At 42.7% G+C, this 16,145-nt stretch overlaps 1 protein-coding gene across 1 annotated transcript in view; it reads left to right on the forward strand.

The window, feature by feature from the left end:
• Window positions 1–296: 296 nt before the first annotated feature.
• Window positions 297–16,145, forward strand: part of LOC133000360 (chemokine-like protein TAFA-1) — a 108,332-nt gene continuing 92,483 nt past the window's right edge. Inside the window, exon 1 of the mRNA XM_061070279.1 lies at window positions 297–426. Within this exon, the coding sequence (XP_060926262.1) occupies window positions 303–426 (124 nt within the window). The 5' untranslated portion in view covers window positions 297–302. The remainder of the gene's footprint in view (window positions 427–16,145) is intronic.

Raw genomic sequence — 16,145 nt, forward strand, 5'->3', positions numbered from 1 at the left:
TCCAGTCGGTTTGTTTGAGACAGAAAAATGAATTTATAAACTAAATTGAATCTTCATTTGTGTTTTCTGTCTGCAGGTTTTTTCTCATTAAAGCTTTTGTTTAGTTTTTTTTTCATTTCATTCCTTATTTTATTATAAAAAAAAAGCTCATACAAATGTACATTTTTCATCTGATACCAAAGGATTTGTGAAGACGTGTCAGTATACAGTGCTTGTTCCTGTCTCTAGGCGTGTGTTGAAACGATGTACGGACCCAGGCTGTAATATAACTCTGTGTGTCGTCCTGCAGAATCGGCCATACCATGTCCTGGTTGTTGGTCATGTGGATTAGCCTCGGCTTCCTGTTGCTGTGCCACGCCACACTCTACCAGACCATCCAGCAGCACCACGTGGCCCGGCCCGGGCGCACAGAAATCCTCACCTTGGGTACGTGCGTCTCTCTGACAGATTTCAGCTTCACAGGACAGTGTTGCGGACGTGAGAAGTTCTCATGTCTGCAGCAACGTAGAGAGACTGCTGCTGCACGGTCTGAATGACGTTGCCCCAGCGCTGTACTGTAACGTGATGATTCACCATGCTCGCACTCATACAAGATAAGCAGAGGGGGAGACGATTAATTGTTCTTCCGATTGCATGTTACATACACACGTTTAGTCACACTTAAATTTGTCTATGTCTGTACATTTAGCACTATTAATGGATGTGGGAGGTTGAACTGTGAGACCATGCTACTTTGCTGAGCGGGATGCGTGCATTTAAAACTGAACTCGGAAGTCCTGTTAGACAAAAAGAATCTTCAAACTATGTGAGCTAGAAGGTGGGGATATTATTTCCTGTGTACGGTGAGGAATACTTGACTGCTGCACCCTGAATCTCACTGACAGTGTGTTATGAGTAGGACGAGCTGAAGGCAAAAGAACCCCATTACTGTGCTGGTAACCAAGGGAGCTTTGATCACTGTGGCTTAGATGGAAATGACAATTATGTTTCCCTCTTTTGCAGTGGAAACGTTTTGCAATTAAGCCTGACGCCTTCTGCACTGTAGGGGCATGAGGGGAGAGTATACGCTGAGGCGGCTCTAATTCTCTGATTATGGAAAAGCTTACCAGCATTGCTTATGGTGTATGTGGGAGTGTAACAGGGACCGCAGAGGTTTTTTCGAGCAAAGCAAAGGCTTTCTTTAAGCTTCTAACAATGAGTGTGACTCCCATGCTGAACCCTCGCGCAGAGTGGGGCTCTCTCCAGAAGCCAAGCGGCTGTTAAACATTGATGCTATCGTCTGCCTGCCTCTCATTGTCTGTGTTGCGTTGCCGAGCTAAAAGACAGTAATTGAAGCACTGCAGGAAGTGGAAAAAAAACCCCAGCATAGAATTGTTGCTGCTTGTGTTAAACACTGGTATCCTTAGGTAGCGTGTTGGCTTACTTTTGCTTTGTAACAGCCGAAACATGAAACTCCCAACCATGAGTTTTCAAAGCTTCCCGGTCCCATTAATTGGAACAGGACGGTGAGGGATGAGCGACAGAGAGCTCCGAATGAATTTTTAAAGGCTATCTCCCAGCTTTTCTCTTGTTTTTTTGTGTCTTTTTGTCTTCTTTCTTTCTTTTTTTGAGTGGTTGGCAAGTCGAGCTTGGTGCCAAAGATGTACAAGGAAGTGCAAGGCTCAGTAAGTGTCTTTTGAATAATGCAGTGTTCCCAAAGGGGATGAAGGGGGGGGGAAGAAATACCCCCCCTTCCCACTCCCTCTCCCAACCACAAGTGTAGATCCAAAGGAGTCATCCAGGCAAAGGATGGTTTTGACTGAGAGTCCTCTTGAAGGTTATCCAGTCAGACTCTCACGCTTACTGCATACAACACTGGGAGGGGAACGGACGTTTACACGCTGGGACGTTCACAAACCATTTACTCACCGGGGCCATTATGGCGTGGCATTTTCATGGGTCCTCCGGGGACATGGGAGCTGTGTTCAGGACACGTCAGGTCGGAGAGGATGCAAACTCATGTCGCAGAGGTGGATGATAAACACAAATTGATTTTTGATGTAATTATTGGACTGATTTAGCAACGCCAGGAGATTATCAACGAGAGAGGGATGTGATATAATATGCCTGTATCCACAGTGAGTCTGTAATAGTGTTACTTTGGCACAAGACCTCCCTGGAAAACTTAAAAAAAATCAAACAATCTCTGATGTATTACAGCCATAATTGGTGCTGACAATCAAATGCCGGGGACATGTTATGATATTTTACAAGCGGGTGCCCCCAAAAAGAAAACATTTCTGCTGTCTTCTAACTTCCTGTTCAGCGACTGTACAATTTACTGTATATCATGTTTTTTGAAGAGGATTAAGCCGACATCAATCTCACTCATCCGCGGAGTGGCGGTAACCGATTTAACCAGAGCTGCTCTCTCTGAATTGAAATGCTATGATGAATATTTGAATTAGAATTGATTTTATAATTTGAGGAGCTCTCCGGTTGCATTGAGGCCAGAGCCCTCAGATATAAATAGATATGGATATGTAGGACGTGTCATAATGGAGATGTCTCGCCTTTGAGAATCCATCGGTTTTCATGCTTTTGCTGTTTGCTGTAATCAAATAATGTCTCTGTGTTTCTATGAGATGATGAAAACGTGCCTGATGTACTGTCTCCCACACTGTCAATTAAGATGTAGAATGGGTTCTAAGTGATATCAATCTTTTGTACTTCATTTTATACAAATACATTTGCTTAGATTATTCATTCAATATGTTGATAACAAGATGGGCTGCCTCACCGGGCCTTTTATTGTGGCTGTGCTCGGCCTCTGCATTGTGTTCTGGACACTCATGAGTCTTGAAGTCCAAGTGTTTAAGTGGAATACTGGGTCTGTGTTTTGCCCTGAGATAAATTTTTGTGTGTCTTGGCACGCAGCCCAGCCGACTGTGTGAGAGTGTGAGTGGAACAAAAACTTACAAACCATCCCGCATCGACAAAGATACACAGACAAGGGGCTGTGTGGGTTTCTGAGGAGGGGAAGTGAAGGTTGTGTGGATTTAAGTACAGATGTAATCCTGCAGCCTGTTCAAGCATCTAACTAAAGTTGAGAAATCAGCTCATCTGCCTCCTGTACCACTGAGCTGACAAAAAAAAATGGTGACTGCAGAGATTAAAGTTTCAAGATCGCATTTCTGTGTCTTTTTTTTTTCTTTTTTACGTTTCCATGACAAATCGGTATAGTCACCACCGAGGCGGAGATTGAGTAATGAGTTGCCTGACTGCTTCGTCACCTGCTTCAGGAAGCGGCACCGCTCCGTTTCCCATGAGCCCCTGCTTCACACAGTCTCCTCTGCAGCGTGCTCGTGTTGCTGAAGATTGATGGCGGCCTGATTCCGGGCAGCCAATTCTGGTATCTCAAGAAATAATCCACTACGATGACAGATGAACCGAATGTGACAGGACACACACACAAACCCCGGCTCTGCGCTCGCCGAACACAAGCGCTCGCTGCCAAGACCGCTGCCGCATAAACCAGGCCGCTCCTGACAGTGCACGGTGCTGGACTCCATCACAAGTCAGTAAAAGTGCAACCGATTCACCCTGTCAGTGCGTCGCTGGCAGTAGTTACAGTTGATGTGGTGTCTTCCATCGTTAAAATGAAAGTGCTCCCTAATGTGATGTCTACTGACTGTATTACAGTATTATCAATAAGTTACCCTTGTTCCCCTATAAATTTACTCTTGTTCAGTTGAAGTATGTACACAGCAGTCATGTTCATTTCGTACCAATACCCAGAGCGGCCGTGTGAACACAACAACACTTGCTTTGTTTTATTTTGACTATGACGGGGCAGTTAAAGAGTCTCACACCTAACAGAACAGCAGGATTCCTGTGCCAGGTGCAGCTGTTAAACCCACTCGCCTGCTACACACTGTTTACATCTGATGATTACAAAGATGGCAATTAGAAAGATTGTCACAGCGGCGGACACAGCGTTGCGGCCTGGGGGGCAACTGGCTCCAGCTGAGGTCTCATTGAGTGAAGTGACCCTGTCCTTCTATTAAAAAAAAGTTACCTACAAAAATACTAACAATGAATATGATAATGTGTTAAGAATATTCCTTGTCTCATCTCTTTTGAAGTGCACAATGTGCCGGGACAAGGAGCGATTTTCAATGATCAGTGGCTGAATCAGGAATAGTGCATGGATGTTGGACGTGTAATTGGCCCCTCTGTGTAAATGGTGGACCCTTTATGGCCACTGATTCAGAAACCTCTTAGATCTGCCATTTAAGGCGGCAATGCTGATTTAGCATGTCCATGAAAAATGACGGAAAGGAAATGGAACAGCTGAAAAGGCTGATAACTAGTGCAGTGGTTCATGTATAGTGCTCATGTTTTTTGTCCTTTGATTAGAAAGGGATGATCACAAATGATTGGGAGGCATTTTAATGAGCTCATTGTTCAGCGTCCATGAAGCTCCCTCAGTGGAGGAAGCTCTTTGAGGTAGAAGAAAACATGTAATTACTTGGATTAGCCAAGACGGACAAACAAGAACAACTGCGTGATCACAAACAAGGATGCACTTGATAAACATAAGGATTTTTAAGAGTTCAAAACCTGTCAAAGAACTGTAGTGGTGAACTTCAGCTGCATGTTTCTATTGAAGCGCCTGTATTTCAACTTGAAATCTGAGGATATTCATAGGAGGAGGACATTTTGACAAAACCTTGAATCTAATTCAGGCTTGCTGACTTTTTGCTAAATTTGTGGAGGGTGGAAGTCTGGAATCCATACCTGCACAAAGTATCAATTGATTTTTTTCTTGACTCTTTCTGTGCAATGCAGAGGGGATGACAGCTTCAGAAGATTGATGATGTTTCTGGCAGTGTTTGGTAATATTAAGAAATAAGCTTCACTGGCAATGTTGGATTCTGGAATAGAGGACGCATTGAGATACTTTCACACAGGCCATTTTCGTGGAGGTGGCTGCATATGACTAAACTCTCTTGGCAGTGTGTCCTAGAAAGTGTCATGGGCCACATCGAAGAGCCAGCTACTCAACTCATTTGCGTAAGAGGAAGTTCTCATTCCTATGGGTCTCAAATGATGACATTCATCCATGACGTCTGAACATTTTTAATACACTATAGAGATATATTATGAGTGCGTCAAACATCTTGCAAACTTCTGACAAATTAGTTTGCACAGATCACACTAAGGAATAGACTCAGCCCGTGTTTGATTTCCAGCAGGCGATGCATCCAGAATGTATTTTTCCATCCGGTAAAGGCATCATCAAATTTGGTCTTTGCAAATGAAAAGGATGTTTGTGTTGATTTTCATCAAGACGCATGTGGAGACGCATTCTAATGCCAGGCCCGAACTCACATACGTGGGGTCCACATGTGATCGGATCACCCAGGACGCATGTTAATGCCAGCCACTGGCTCACAAACTGAATGCAAACACTGTTCCAACTTGGAACTCATTTCAACACTTCTAAGAGTTCTCATTTCAATAGCTCAGTGTTCATGGCAGAAACACAACATGCACTTTTTTTTACACAGTCATCTTCAAAGCGATTATCTTACTTCCTTGCTTCTTCTGTGGACGTCTAAGCTCTTGCAGCATGAGTGGCAGATCCATCCATGGTATCCACACGGACAGCTGTCCATAAAGTCTCTCTGTCGTTTTGTTTTCCCGCTAAATCAGCTTAATTCACATCCCCATTAAACTGTGGGGACTAATTAGTGTGAGAATTGATGGTGAAAGAATATTCAATTAAATTACAGTCACTTGAATGGATTACGTCTTAATCATATTTTTGTAAAGTGGATGAAAAGGAATTGTTTGATTTGGCTGGCAGCATTGGCTCATGTGGAAATCTAGCAACAGGCAATAGCCTACGTGCTTTCACTGTGACTTTTTTTCTTTTCCATGTCGTTGTTTGACTTGTACGTGTATCATTAAACCACCTTTGCGAGAACAAGATTGTAGGCTGATGAAAATCATAAATTATAAATGACACAAATTTAATTAGAAACATTAATTTTGTAATCACGACATACAAACCCGGCCTTTTTGCCAACAGAGGAGCTGAAATCCTATAATCTACCTCCACATGGGATTATAATTGCTTTGAAAACTGTGGGCTCAGTCGAGAGAGCTCATCAGCGCTATGTGATCTCGCTCCCTCTACCACACAGCATGTCCTTCGAGGTAATGAAAGCAACCTTTCTATAAAACTAGGCAATAACTGCCTGATCATTCAGGTGCCGAGGAGCACTCTCTTTGCGCCTGGCCTCTTCCCTCAGCCCTCCATCCTCTGCCCCCCCCCCCCCCCCCCGTCCTCCCTGCCTCCATCTCCTCGTCTCTATCGGCCTCTCAGACGATTTGTCATGGATCAGATGAGACAATTTGTCATGGATTAGTGCACTTAAATGTCTGTGTGATAGTGGAAGCAGTCACTGGAAAAGCTTAGGAATCCTATTACATTGCGTTTTATGGCCAGCGAGAGGGGAGGGCGGAGTGGAGGTTGAATTGGCAGTTTCTATGGCGTGTGTACCGTTCCTTGACTTTTTCCCTCCACACATAATCAGATATTCACTTAGAGGTGAGCTCCACTGAGTAACTAGACCAGAGGTTATATATTCTTTCTCCACTCACCGCTCGCTTCATATGTTTCTATTTAATTGACTGTTCACTAAGCTCCGCCACCTTAGTTACCAGGGCTATACCTGCCCAGCTCACAGTTCTCTCACGGCACATTAACAGTGTACAGTGATAAGAGAGAGAAAGAGAGAGAGAGAGAGATGTACCACCGGAAGTTTAGCAATTATTAAAACAGGGGATTTCAGGCAGAAGTAAATCAAAGAAGGCCTTTTTATATCTATGACTATATTGACTTTTGTCAGCTCAAATGACTACAATAGATGGATAATTTTATAAGCTAGAGCTAGTTTCCCTGAGCTAATGTTATTGCTAAAGCTCCAAATATGCTATTGTTCCAATCCTGTACTGGAAAACTGCCTGCAACCCTACAATATATTAGCTACAGACCCAAGACTGCATATTAAGAAGAACAATATGTCAGCTGCTCTAAAGTGAAGCCAGGGAAAGACATAATTTTGACATCTGAGACTCACTCGAGATTGGTCACGCACAGTTATTGGCGGGACCTTGATAGTTCCACTCCATGATAAGTACTGCACAGACCTCGAATTATGTACCAAGCACAAGATGGCGGCGGCCATCTTGTGTTTGTGTGTCTGTTTGTACTACAGACACACTCTTTGCCCTTGAACCAATGTGATTAGTACGCTTGGTAGCGAGCTAACATTTGCCACTTATGCTTATGTAAACAAACGTTTTCACTCCATTCAGTCAAGACGCCATTGTCCAAACTCTATAGATCCTACAGATTGCAGCAAAGCTGTATTGTCCTGCTTAGTTACTGTTGCTAAGCTGCGATTGGGGCCGGGGTTTAGTAAACAGACAATTAGGATTTTCTTTGAGCAGAATGTTTGACAGCAATAAGTGAGTTACCCATTTAGAAATTACCTCGGTTTTTCTTACAGTTTCATATTGTGTCTTGGCAAACCGATTCAGTTTCACCTGTGGCAGTGTTACCTTGTCATTAGTATTTGTTTACTCAGCGGTCTTTCTCGTCACAGGCCTCCAAGTGAATGAGGCAGTTCAGCTTCTGCCCCCTTGAGTGAGGTTGGATGGCAGCAGATTAGATGCTATTTTAGTCTGATCTCAGATAATTATGCCTGGCAGAGTGTACGGGTGCTATTTACAACAGGTGGCCCATTTCCCCAATTATTTTCAATAAATTGAAGTGTATGAAAATAGACAAACCAGTCACACAGTGCAAAGAGTGTCCAAACAACCCAACTGTCTAGCAGTACCTTGGAGTCAGCGTATTTTCATCAAGTTTAAATTGTCTTCTATTTACAGCAATGTCTGTACTTTCTGCATGTTCTCCCTGTGCCTCGCAGGTTTACTATGGATGTTCAGACTTCTTCATGTTAGATTGAATGGGTTCTCTCAAATACCAGAAGGTTTGAATGAATGGTTCTTCTCTTTTTGTGGGCCCTGAGATAGACTGGTAACCAGTCCAAGCCTCCTGGGATTGGCTCCAGCCCCACTGTGACCCTTAAGCAGTATATGAAGCCAATGGGCGGATAAATAGAGCAACATTAAGTTACTGTATCATAGATCATTACCATCTTTAATCAAACACTATCTTATGCAGCTCCTCTGTCACATCATGGCCCCTCCAGCCCTTTAGCTGCATCGTACTGAAGTGAAACAGCTCGCTTATGTTAATGGAGCAGAGAGACACTGCCAGATAATTGTGATGCAGCGGAGCTAGCGCGTGGCATCATTTAAAACCACTGCGGGGGACAAATGTTACTCATTGAGTTTTTTGTTTGCAGAGAACTCATTTACCCAGTGGCGGTCAAATTACGTTGTTGTAATCATACTGCTAATTTACTTTCCAAAGCTTGCCTGTTTTTTTTATTTGTTTTTTTGCAATCGCTTTTTAAAGATATTTTAGTGAGATATGTAAAGCTTTAGTTGTTTTAAGAAAAAGGATTTTTACCTACTATTCAGTTTGAGCAGACAGAATCCAAAGAAACACGTTGGGCTTCATTGTCTTTGCCATTTAGCTGGTTCTTTCAGGGTGCCAGGAGCAAGTATAATCTTTTTGCTCATTTTTCCATCTCTCTCTAGCTTGTGTGAGAAAACAGATCAAAGTGTTAATTCTGGCTTTCCTCAGGTTTGAATTGATCTTTTTGTTTTCAAAAATGGTACACTGCTCTAAAGTTTCTATGTTGAATATAATTATATATGTTCAATTTATCACATGATGCTCTTAGTGATAAAAGATAACGTTTTGCAAACTGCAGTATTTTTAAATTTTAAAAGCTAACCTAGTGGATCAGTTTGTCTACAAGTTCGGCCTATGAACCTAAAAAATCAATATGATATGTCAGCGTTGTGCTTTCTGCCACTTTCTATTGTAGTGAAATTAGTTTATTTTTTTCTCCTGCAATGTGATCTATGTAAACCTCCCCCCCATGCATTCACAAAATGTGTGATAAGCTCTTCATCTTTGTGTTTCAGTTTTGTTTTCACACTCCTAACAATGTGAATTTGAGATGCATGTATTCAATTTGTTGCCAAGGTGACTTCCTTTTTCTGTTTGGCTCAGTAAATCATTCATTCGAGCCCTGACAGGGGCCAAAAATGGATTATGGGGTTTGGAATTATGGAAACAAAAATCCTCTTGCTTAAATATGTCCGCACTTGTCAAAGGTATGATTGAAAGTCTGTCTAAGTTTTCCACCCAGGGTGCTCTGTCAGCATTAGCTGAGGACTATTTGTCTTGTCTGATGTGTCTGGATGAATCTATATGGCTGCTCTGCCGAGGCAGCACTGTATTGTCTTATCGTATCTTTATCTGACAGCGGCCGCGCTAATAATGGAAGTCGGGTCGAGATGTCACTGTTAACTGTTCATCATTGCCGTGCAGAATATGACACATAAAGTGGACACCGCTAAATCCCTGAATAAATAGACAGGAAATCTTATTTTAATCTGGATCAGCCAGCATGCTGTGGATTTCACACTTTTGTATTGAATGTGCCAGTCACTTGTACTGTACACAGTGAGGATGGTGACAGACTCTTGAAAATGTAGGAGGACAATTAGTATCCACTGGGCCTGCAATGTATCTTCATTTGCCACAGTATCTCTAGCAAATGTCAGGTTCACTGAACATGGCTCAATGCCCTCATACCTTCGTGCTCTGTGCCTGTTGGCCTGGAGAGTAAGAGAATGAAGGATGAGGTGGCACCTGCATGTGTCTGTCTGCAGCCTAATGGCCCACTGGAGCTTTCTCTCACACAAACCATCTCCCTCCTCAGTTGTGAGCTCTTTGTCTTTGTCTTTCCGCAGACGCCTTGTCTGCCTTTTAGCCACCATACTCATCTGCCTTGGTTTTTATCCAAGTTCTGTTCATAGACTCCTCTATACGAGGGTTTCTTCTGTGGCATTGCCAAAAAAAGACATGTTTAACTTCAATTATCTTGGGAACCTGAAAAAAGTTGGCAGTGAGTATTCATAAGAAAATATTACTTAGAACCCCAGTCAGCCTGGCAGGCTATTTAGGATTTTCTTCTCCTCCTCCTCTCACTTCCCCGAGGTTTTAAGTGGTATAAGATACGCTTTTCCAACAAAAGACCTTTTTGACCTTCTTTCTGTAAGTTTTGTGAGTTGAGTTCAAATGAGGATTAATGCCTGCTCTAAGCAACTTGTTCAGCCTTTTTCCCTGAAGGTGTCAAAGGAAATATGGGGTTGGCAGACATGTGTACCAAAAAGGAGTGTTATTTGAACTGAGCTGATAGAGCTGAATACCTTTCCACTTGCCGTGTTTGATCGCAACAGCTTTCCTGCCGTCCTTGTGGATTTTAGTGCTCTCCGAGGTAGAAACTGCAAGGCACGCATGGATTCAAAATAAAAAAAGTGCTGGAACTGTACTGATGTAAAACTGGATCCCTCACCTCATCTTTTATATTAATGTTTTTTTTCGTTCTCTGTCCTCGTGGAGTTGAATGCACATCAAGGCCTGTGAGCCGCAGCGCCTTCGTGAAAGACAAACAAAAAGATCAGTTTTTACAATGTGCAGCTGAGCTCCAACTCTTGCGGGAGATTCAGACCCGGTCACGATGCAAAATGGCTTCATCCCTCACATCCACAAAGAAGTATTTGTCAGCAACGCCCGAACTGCACTGGGTGCGGCGAGTGACGGCTTTGTCGCTGCATCTTCTGTGCGTCTGTTGTTCACACTTGGTCCTCTGCGTGTTTTGCAGAGCAGGCATACAGGAGGTGTTGCTAAATGTATGTTTTGTGTGACACACAGTGAGATATGTAAATGCCAGACTCTCTCCACGAGTGCCTGAGCAATGTGGCAGCTTTAACCTCATGAAACTAGCACCAAAATGAAAAGTAACTCCAATGTACACACGCAGTGCTCATGAGTCCAGTGTGTACCAGGCGAAACATTCAGCCCTGAGGCAAAGTGTGCAGGTTAATGCCGACTGTCCATATCAGAGTAAATTGAAAAGCAGGAATATCAGTATACAAGATATATATTTATAATCTTAAAATGCACTCGGCTACATGTTTCAAGCTGCAAAAATGATTTCCTTATAGAAGTTGAATGCCGCTTTATTTCTTTGTTTCTCAAAAGCAATTCAGTGTTTTGTTTTGTTTTCTCCATTGACAGCCTGGGTTCCTGTATGTGTGTGACTTGGTTTAAGCTGGTAATGAAAAGTGTGCTGAGAGCTGAGTCAGTGTGCTCTACCATTGTCAGGATCAAGGGCTTTAGTTTCGCTCTCAGCAGATGCAAAGAAGCAGAGGAGCAGTGTGATGTTTCGCTGAAGAGAGAAGAAGTACCTCTGGCTCACTTACTGTATATTAGCTTTTAGTATTACATTCCACCTCTCCCCCTGTGTTGCTGAGTGCAAGCCTCGCATTGCGCTGTGCACCCATCTCCACAGAGCTCCCCCTCTTCTCTTAGGCACAATCAGAGCATGAGACTTTGATTCAAGCATGAATAAAATACAGAAGTGTTTTGTGAAACATCCAGTGGAGTGAGCAGCGCCTGTTTAGCATTCTACCCTGTTTTTCGAAATGTTTTTTTTTTTGCCGAATGTTTTTCCCGAGGTGAAGAGAGAAAGCGATGACGCTGTCTCTGTCGCAGCCTCAGTCATCAGCATCATTAACTCACTATCTTAGTCACTTATGCAGTGCTTGCTTTCACACCTTTATCTGCTCTCTGATCGCAGGGTGGATGTGCACACATGCTGTTAGCATGACACTCAGCGCTGGTTGCACATTCTCTGAGCTTGTCGGGCTGTGAAGGAATTGTGTGCACGCTGTCAGCGGAGACACGCCAGGCCGGGTCTCTGTGCAGCGACATGTTGCTGTAGTGATGTTATTACAATTTTGGATGATTCACATGAGAGGGCAGACAGGCAAGCAGATAGCATTGTATATATATTTTTTCTCTTGGCTTATCTGCAAATGGGAAACGTCACCCACTGCTGCAGTGGGGGCTGGCTGAAGGGGCCACATATTCAAAGAGCTATGACTATTTGTTCCACAGGTGTGATGCAGTTGGTGGTGTACACTGGAAGGTAGAGGGCCGACGGCTTAAGCCATTGAAAAGGAGAGGTGAAGAGGAGGGACATGCCAGAAGAAGCTCATTAGAGACTAGAAGTATCAGTGTGACTTGAACAAGATCTGTGTCTGACAGGCTCCCCTCTGCCCTGACCTTGTGACATCACCTCAGCAAATCTAGCAAGGCTATTTTTGTTGTGTCTGAAACCCTCTTTTCTTGGTTGGTTACGTCCGCTAGTCCCACTGGGCTGCCGGTGATAAACAGGCTACAACTTCTCTTGAAAGCAGGAGTTTTATTCTTTGCCTGTCTTTGTTTAATAAACAGTGTCTTCCTCTCAGAATTCACAACAGGACTCCAACCAGTTACACTTAACTGTCCTAGATAAAACAATGGCAGGTAAGAAATAATTTGTACCACAACTGTGATTACTTTTGTGGCTACCCGACCTAGGTCCATCCCGTTAAGACAAATATTTTGAAAGTGTACTTGGGTTCATTACATTACATTAAATTTAATTTAGCTGATGCTTTTATCGAAAGCGACTTACAATAAGGTTCAGGTCGGGTTCGGTAACGTTGGTTAGGATACATATATATATATGCATATATGTATACTTGATTTTTTTACACTGTCCGTGCATCGGGCTCCGGTAGGGTTCAGGCACAGCAGCCGAATGTCTGTTCGACAAATTTTCTCTCAGTCTTGGCTGGGTGCGATTAGAAGATTGCAGCTTGTATATGTAGCTGTTTGTGTAATACAACATTGGGTCTTGGGGTGAGAATAAATTGGAGTGGTATCATTTCTACTTAAGCACCAACTGAGGTTTAATAGTGATGTTCCATTTTCAGCCATGAACCTTCCCTTGATGTGTCACACAGTTTCCAGTTAGACATTCATTCTTTATAAGTGCAGAATAGCAGGGTCATTTAGTTTAATGGTTTATTGATGCTATTTTGCTGTCACGAAAAAGGTATTCCTGATTATGTCTATTTAATTTTACAGTGCAAGCTACAGTGGCATTATCATATAGATACATCCAGACACATCAGACAAGACAAATAGTCCTCAGCTAATGCTGACAGAGCACCCTGGGTGGAAAACTTAGACAGACTTTCAATCATACCTTTGACAAGTGCGGACATATTTAAGCAAGAGGATTTTTGTTTCCATAATTCCAAACCCCATTAAATAATTATTTACTTTATCTGTAAATGTTTTGCAAGACAAACTTTACAATGTCAAATCAGTGTTGGATTGAACTGGGGCTCTGCCCTCAAATAAACATAAGGGAAGTTTATGGCAGCATGTTTGATGGTTATAGACCAAGAGAGACTCAGTGCACTACAATTAGAAATTATGTCAACAGTCAGTGTAGAGTTTTGACCCGGTCTGTCCCGACTCCCTGGACCAGGACAGGATCCAATTTGTGTGTATCCTGTTTGACTTTGTGTTGGTATGTTTTTTTGGATGCGATTAATGGAGTTGGATACAGTCTTATTTTAACTTGGAGTCATTAAATGCTCATTAAGTACTTAAATGGTTTAGTCTGAGTAAAACCTGAGAAGCATTGATTTTGGACTTGGAATGGTTAGGGTGTATAACACACTAATTATAGTGAGTAATTCATTGACCAACAGAATATCAATGAGCAACTACTTTTATTATAAATAAAAATAAAAATATGTTCTTCCTGAATGGAAGAATTCTGTGATTGAGATCTTAGATTAATGAAGAAAACCTGGTCTGGTCCCGTCTTGGTCTTTCTACTGTTCACTTTATGTTGATATCTAAAGTGACTTCTTAATTTATCTGGGAGGTAGAGCGGGTCGTCCACTAACTAGAAGATCTGTAGTTCGATCCCCGGTTCCAGCAATCTGCATTTCGTCCTAGGGCAATATACTGAACCTCAGACTGCCCCTGATGGCTGTGCCGGCAGTGTGCTGAACGGTGTGTGATTACACAAGCAGAGGATGTTGTCGAGCTGCATGGACATGTGTGTGAATGTAACTTGGACTGTGAAGCGCTTTGAGTGGTCGGTAAGACTGAAAAAGCACAACACACATCTACAGAACCTTTTGACAAAACGATGAACTAATTATTCAGGAAAAAATATTATTTAATGATGAAAATAATCATAAGTTGCTGTTTTAATTGGCCCTTAGACTTGTGTTTAAAAAGTTTACCATTTCGACTTCAACTCTTTTTTCGTGATTTGTCACTTTTTATATCACTGCATGAATCGGAACAAAACATCCCAGGCTCACACTAACCTTTTCAGCGAGATAATTGATGGTGTCAGTGTTCCTCCATGGTGAGAATCATCCTCTCAAAACCTAAGCAGTTTGTGTGATGAATCTTTCACCTGCCAACGTCAGAACAGGATGACGAAACCTGGAATTAACCTGAGTACCACTTCAGTGTGGAGTCATTGAGGGGAGATTGTCTGCAGCCTGAGGAGATGAGAGCCCTGCGGTCATGGCTGACAGATGTTATCCGGAGCTGGAGCCGAGGGGAGCGCTTTTCTTTTTTGCTAGGGGTGCCGTGTGCTAATGTTAGCAGCATTTTCGATATTGGAAGGTAAATATGAGCCCCTCTAAAGGTCTTATACAGGCTCTTGTGAAAACCCCATCTCATCCAGAGGTGAATTGGATGAGGAAGGCGTACACATCTCGGCTCTCTTTGCGAGGGCACTCGTAATATATGTGAATTACATATGAGACTGCAGCGATAAAGCCGCCTCATATCCCTCTTCATGAGCAAGAGGGGATTATGCAGTCTTAAAATAGGAGAGTGACTCTCATACTGTGCAAAGAATACGAATCAATAAGAAATGCATACGTTGTAGGTTTAGCAGGGATATTATTGAAAATATTTTGAGTGCTATGGAAATTGTGTAAAACATTTATGAACCAAGAAAATAACTTCAAAAACATATTCTAATCTCTTAGGAATAAAGCCTGTGCCTGTACTTTGTGTCTGAATGAAAGACAAGACTGTTAGATCAACGTTCTCTGTGTACTTGTGGATCCTGTTCAAACCCCGCTGCCAGTTGGATGAGGCGGCGACATGTTTGAACAGTGAGAGAATTTGGCCGATCAATCTCCTGTCCCCCTGTCCAGTGACTGCCCCACCATCGATCATCGTTTAACTGTTACGTCTCATTCCCGACGAGATGCTAGTTGCCGCCTTTCCACCGTACGCTTGCACGTCTGGCGGAATCCACCTGTTTGTGTGTTTGCCACAAAAAAAGAGGAAAAAAGAGAATGAGCTTATGTGTATGCAAAAAAGAACAAGATAGGATGTGGCCGTCTGAGCCAGCCAACCAGCTTGCCGCGCTGCTGTTGCTGAAGCCCGGCCAGACAGATGGTATCCATTTGATTAGAGAGACGCTGTAGCGGTGGGCCAGGAGCTGCTAAGAGAGGCTGTTATTGGTTCTTCACGAGGAGGCAGTGGAAACTTTAACCTGTTTAAAAACCTAACCCTCTTCTCCTGTGATGCCTCGCTGATGTGTTGGCTGGTGTGCTGGCTCGTTATCCCGACTGTCTCAGAGCTAACAGTGTTTGCATGTGGTCTGTCTTTCCAAACTTAACAAACACTACCAAGGTTATTCAATTGTCTAACTACTATTTGCAAAACCTGTTTCGAGACTGAATCAACCATAAAATTAACCGGTATACATTTGTCCAAATAGTAACAAGTTGAAACAGTTGTTTCTGCGCCATAGTCTTCTATTGTTGTCAAGAAACTCAACATGAATATCCAAACGACACAAAATCCACCGAGGAGGTTATGTTTTCACCCCTGTCTGTGTGTTGGTATGTTTATTTGTTTGTAAGCAAGATTACACATAAATGACTGGACAGAAACTTGGTGAAAGGATGTGATATGTGTCAGATAAGAACCCATTGAATTTTGGTGTGGATTCAGATCGGAGGGAAGATCCAGAATTTTTTTTTAAATTTAACCT

The sequence above is a fragment of the Limanda limanda genome, chromosome 4 (genome assembly GCF_963576545.1).
Source record: "Limanda limanda chromosome 4, fLimLim1.1, whole genome shotgun sequence".
NCBI lineage: Eukaryota > Metazoa > Chordata > Actinopteri > Pleuronectiformes > Pleuronectidae > Limanda > Limanda limanda.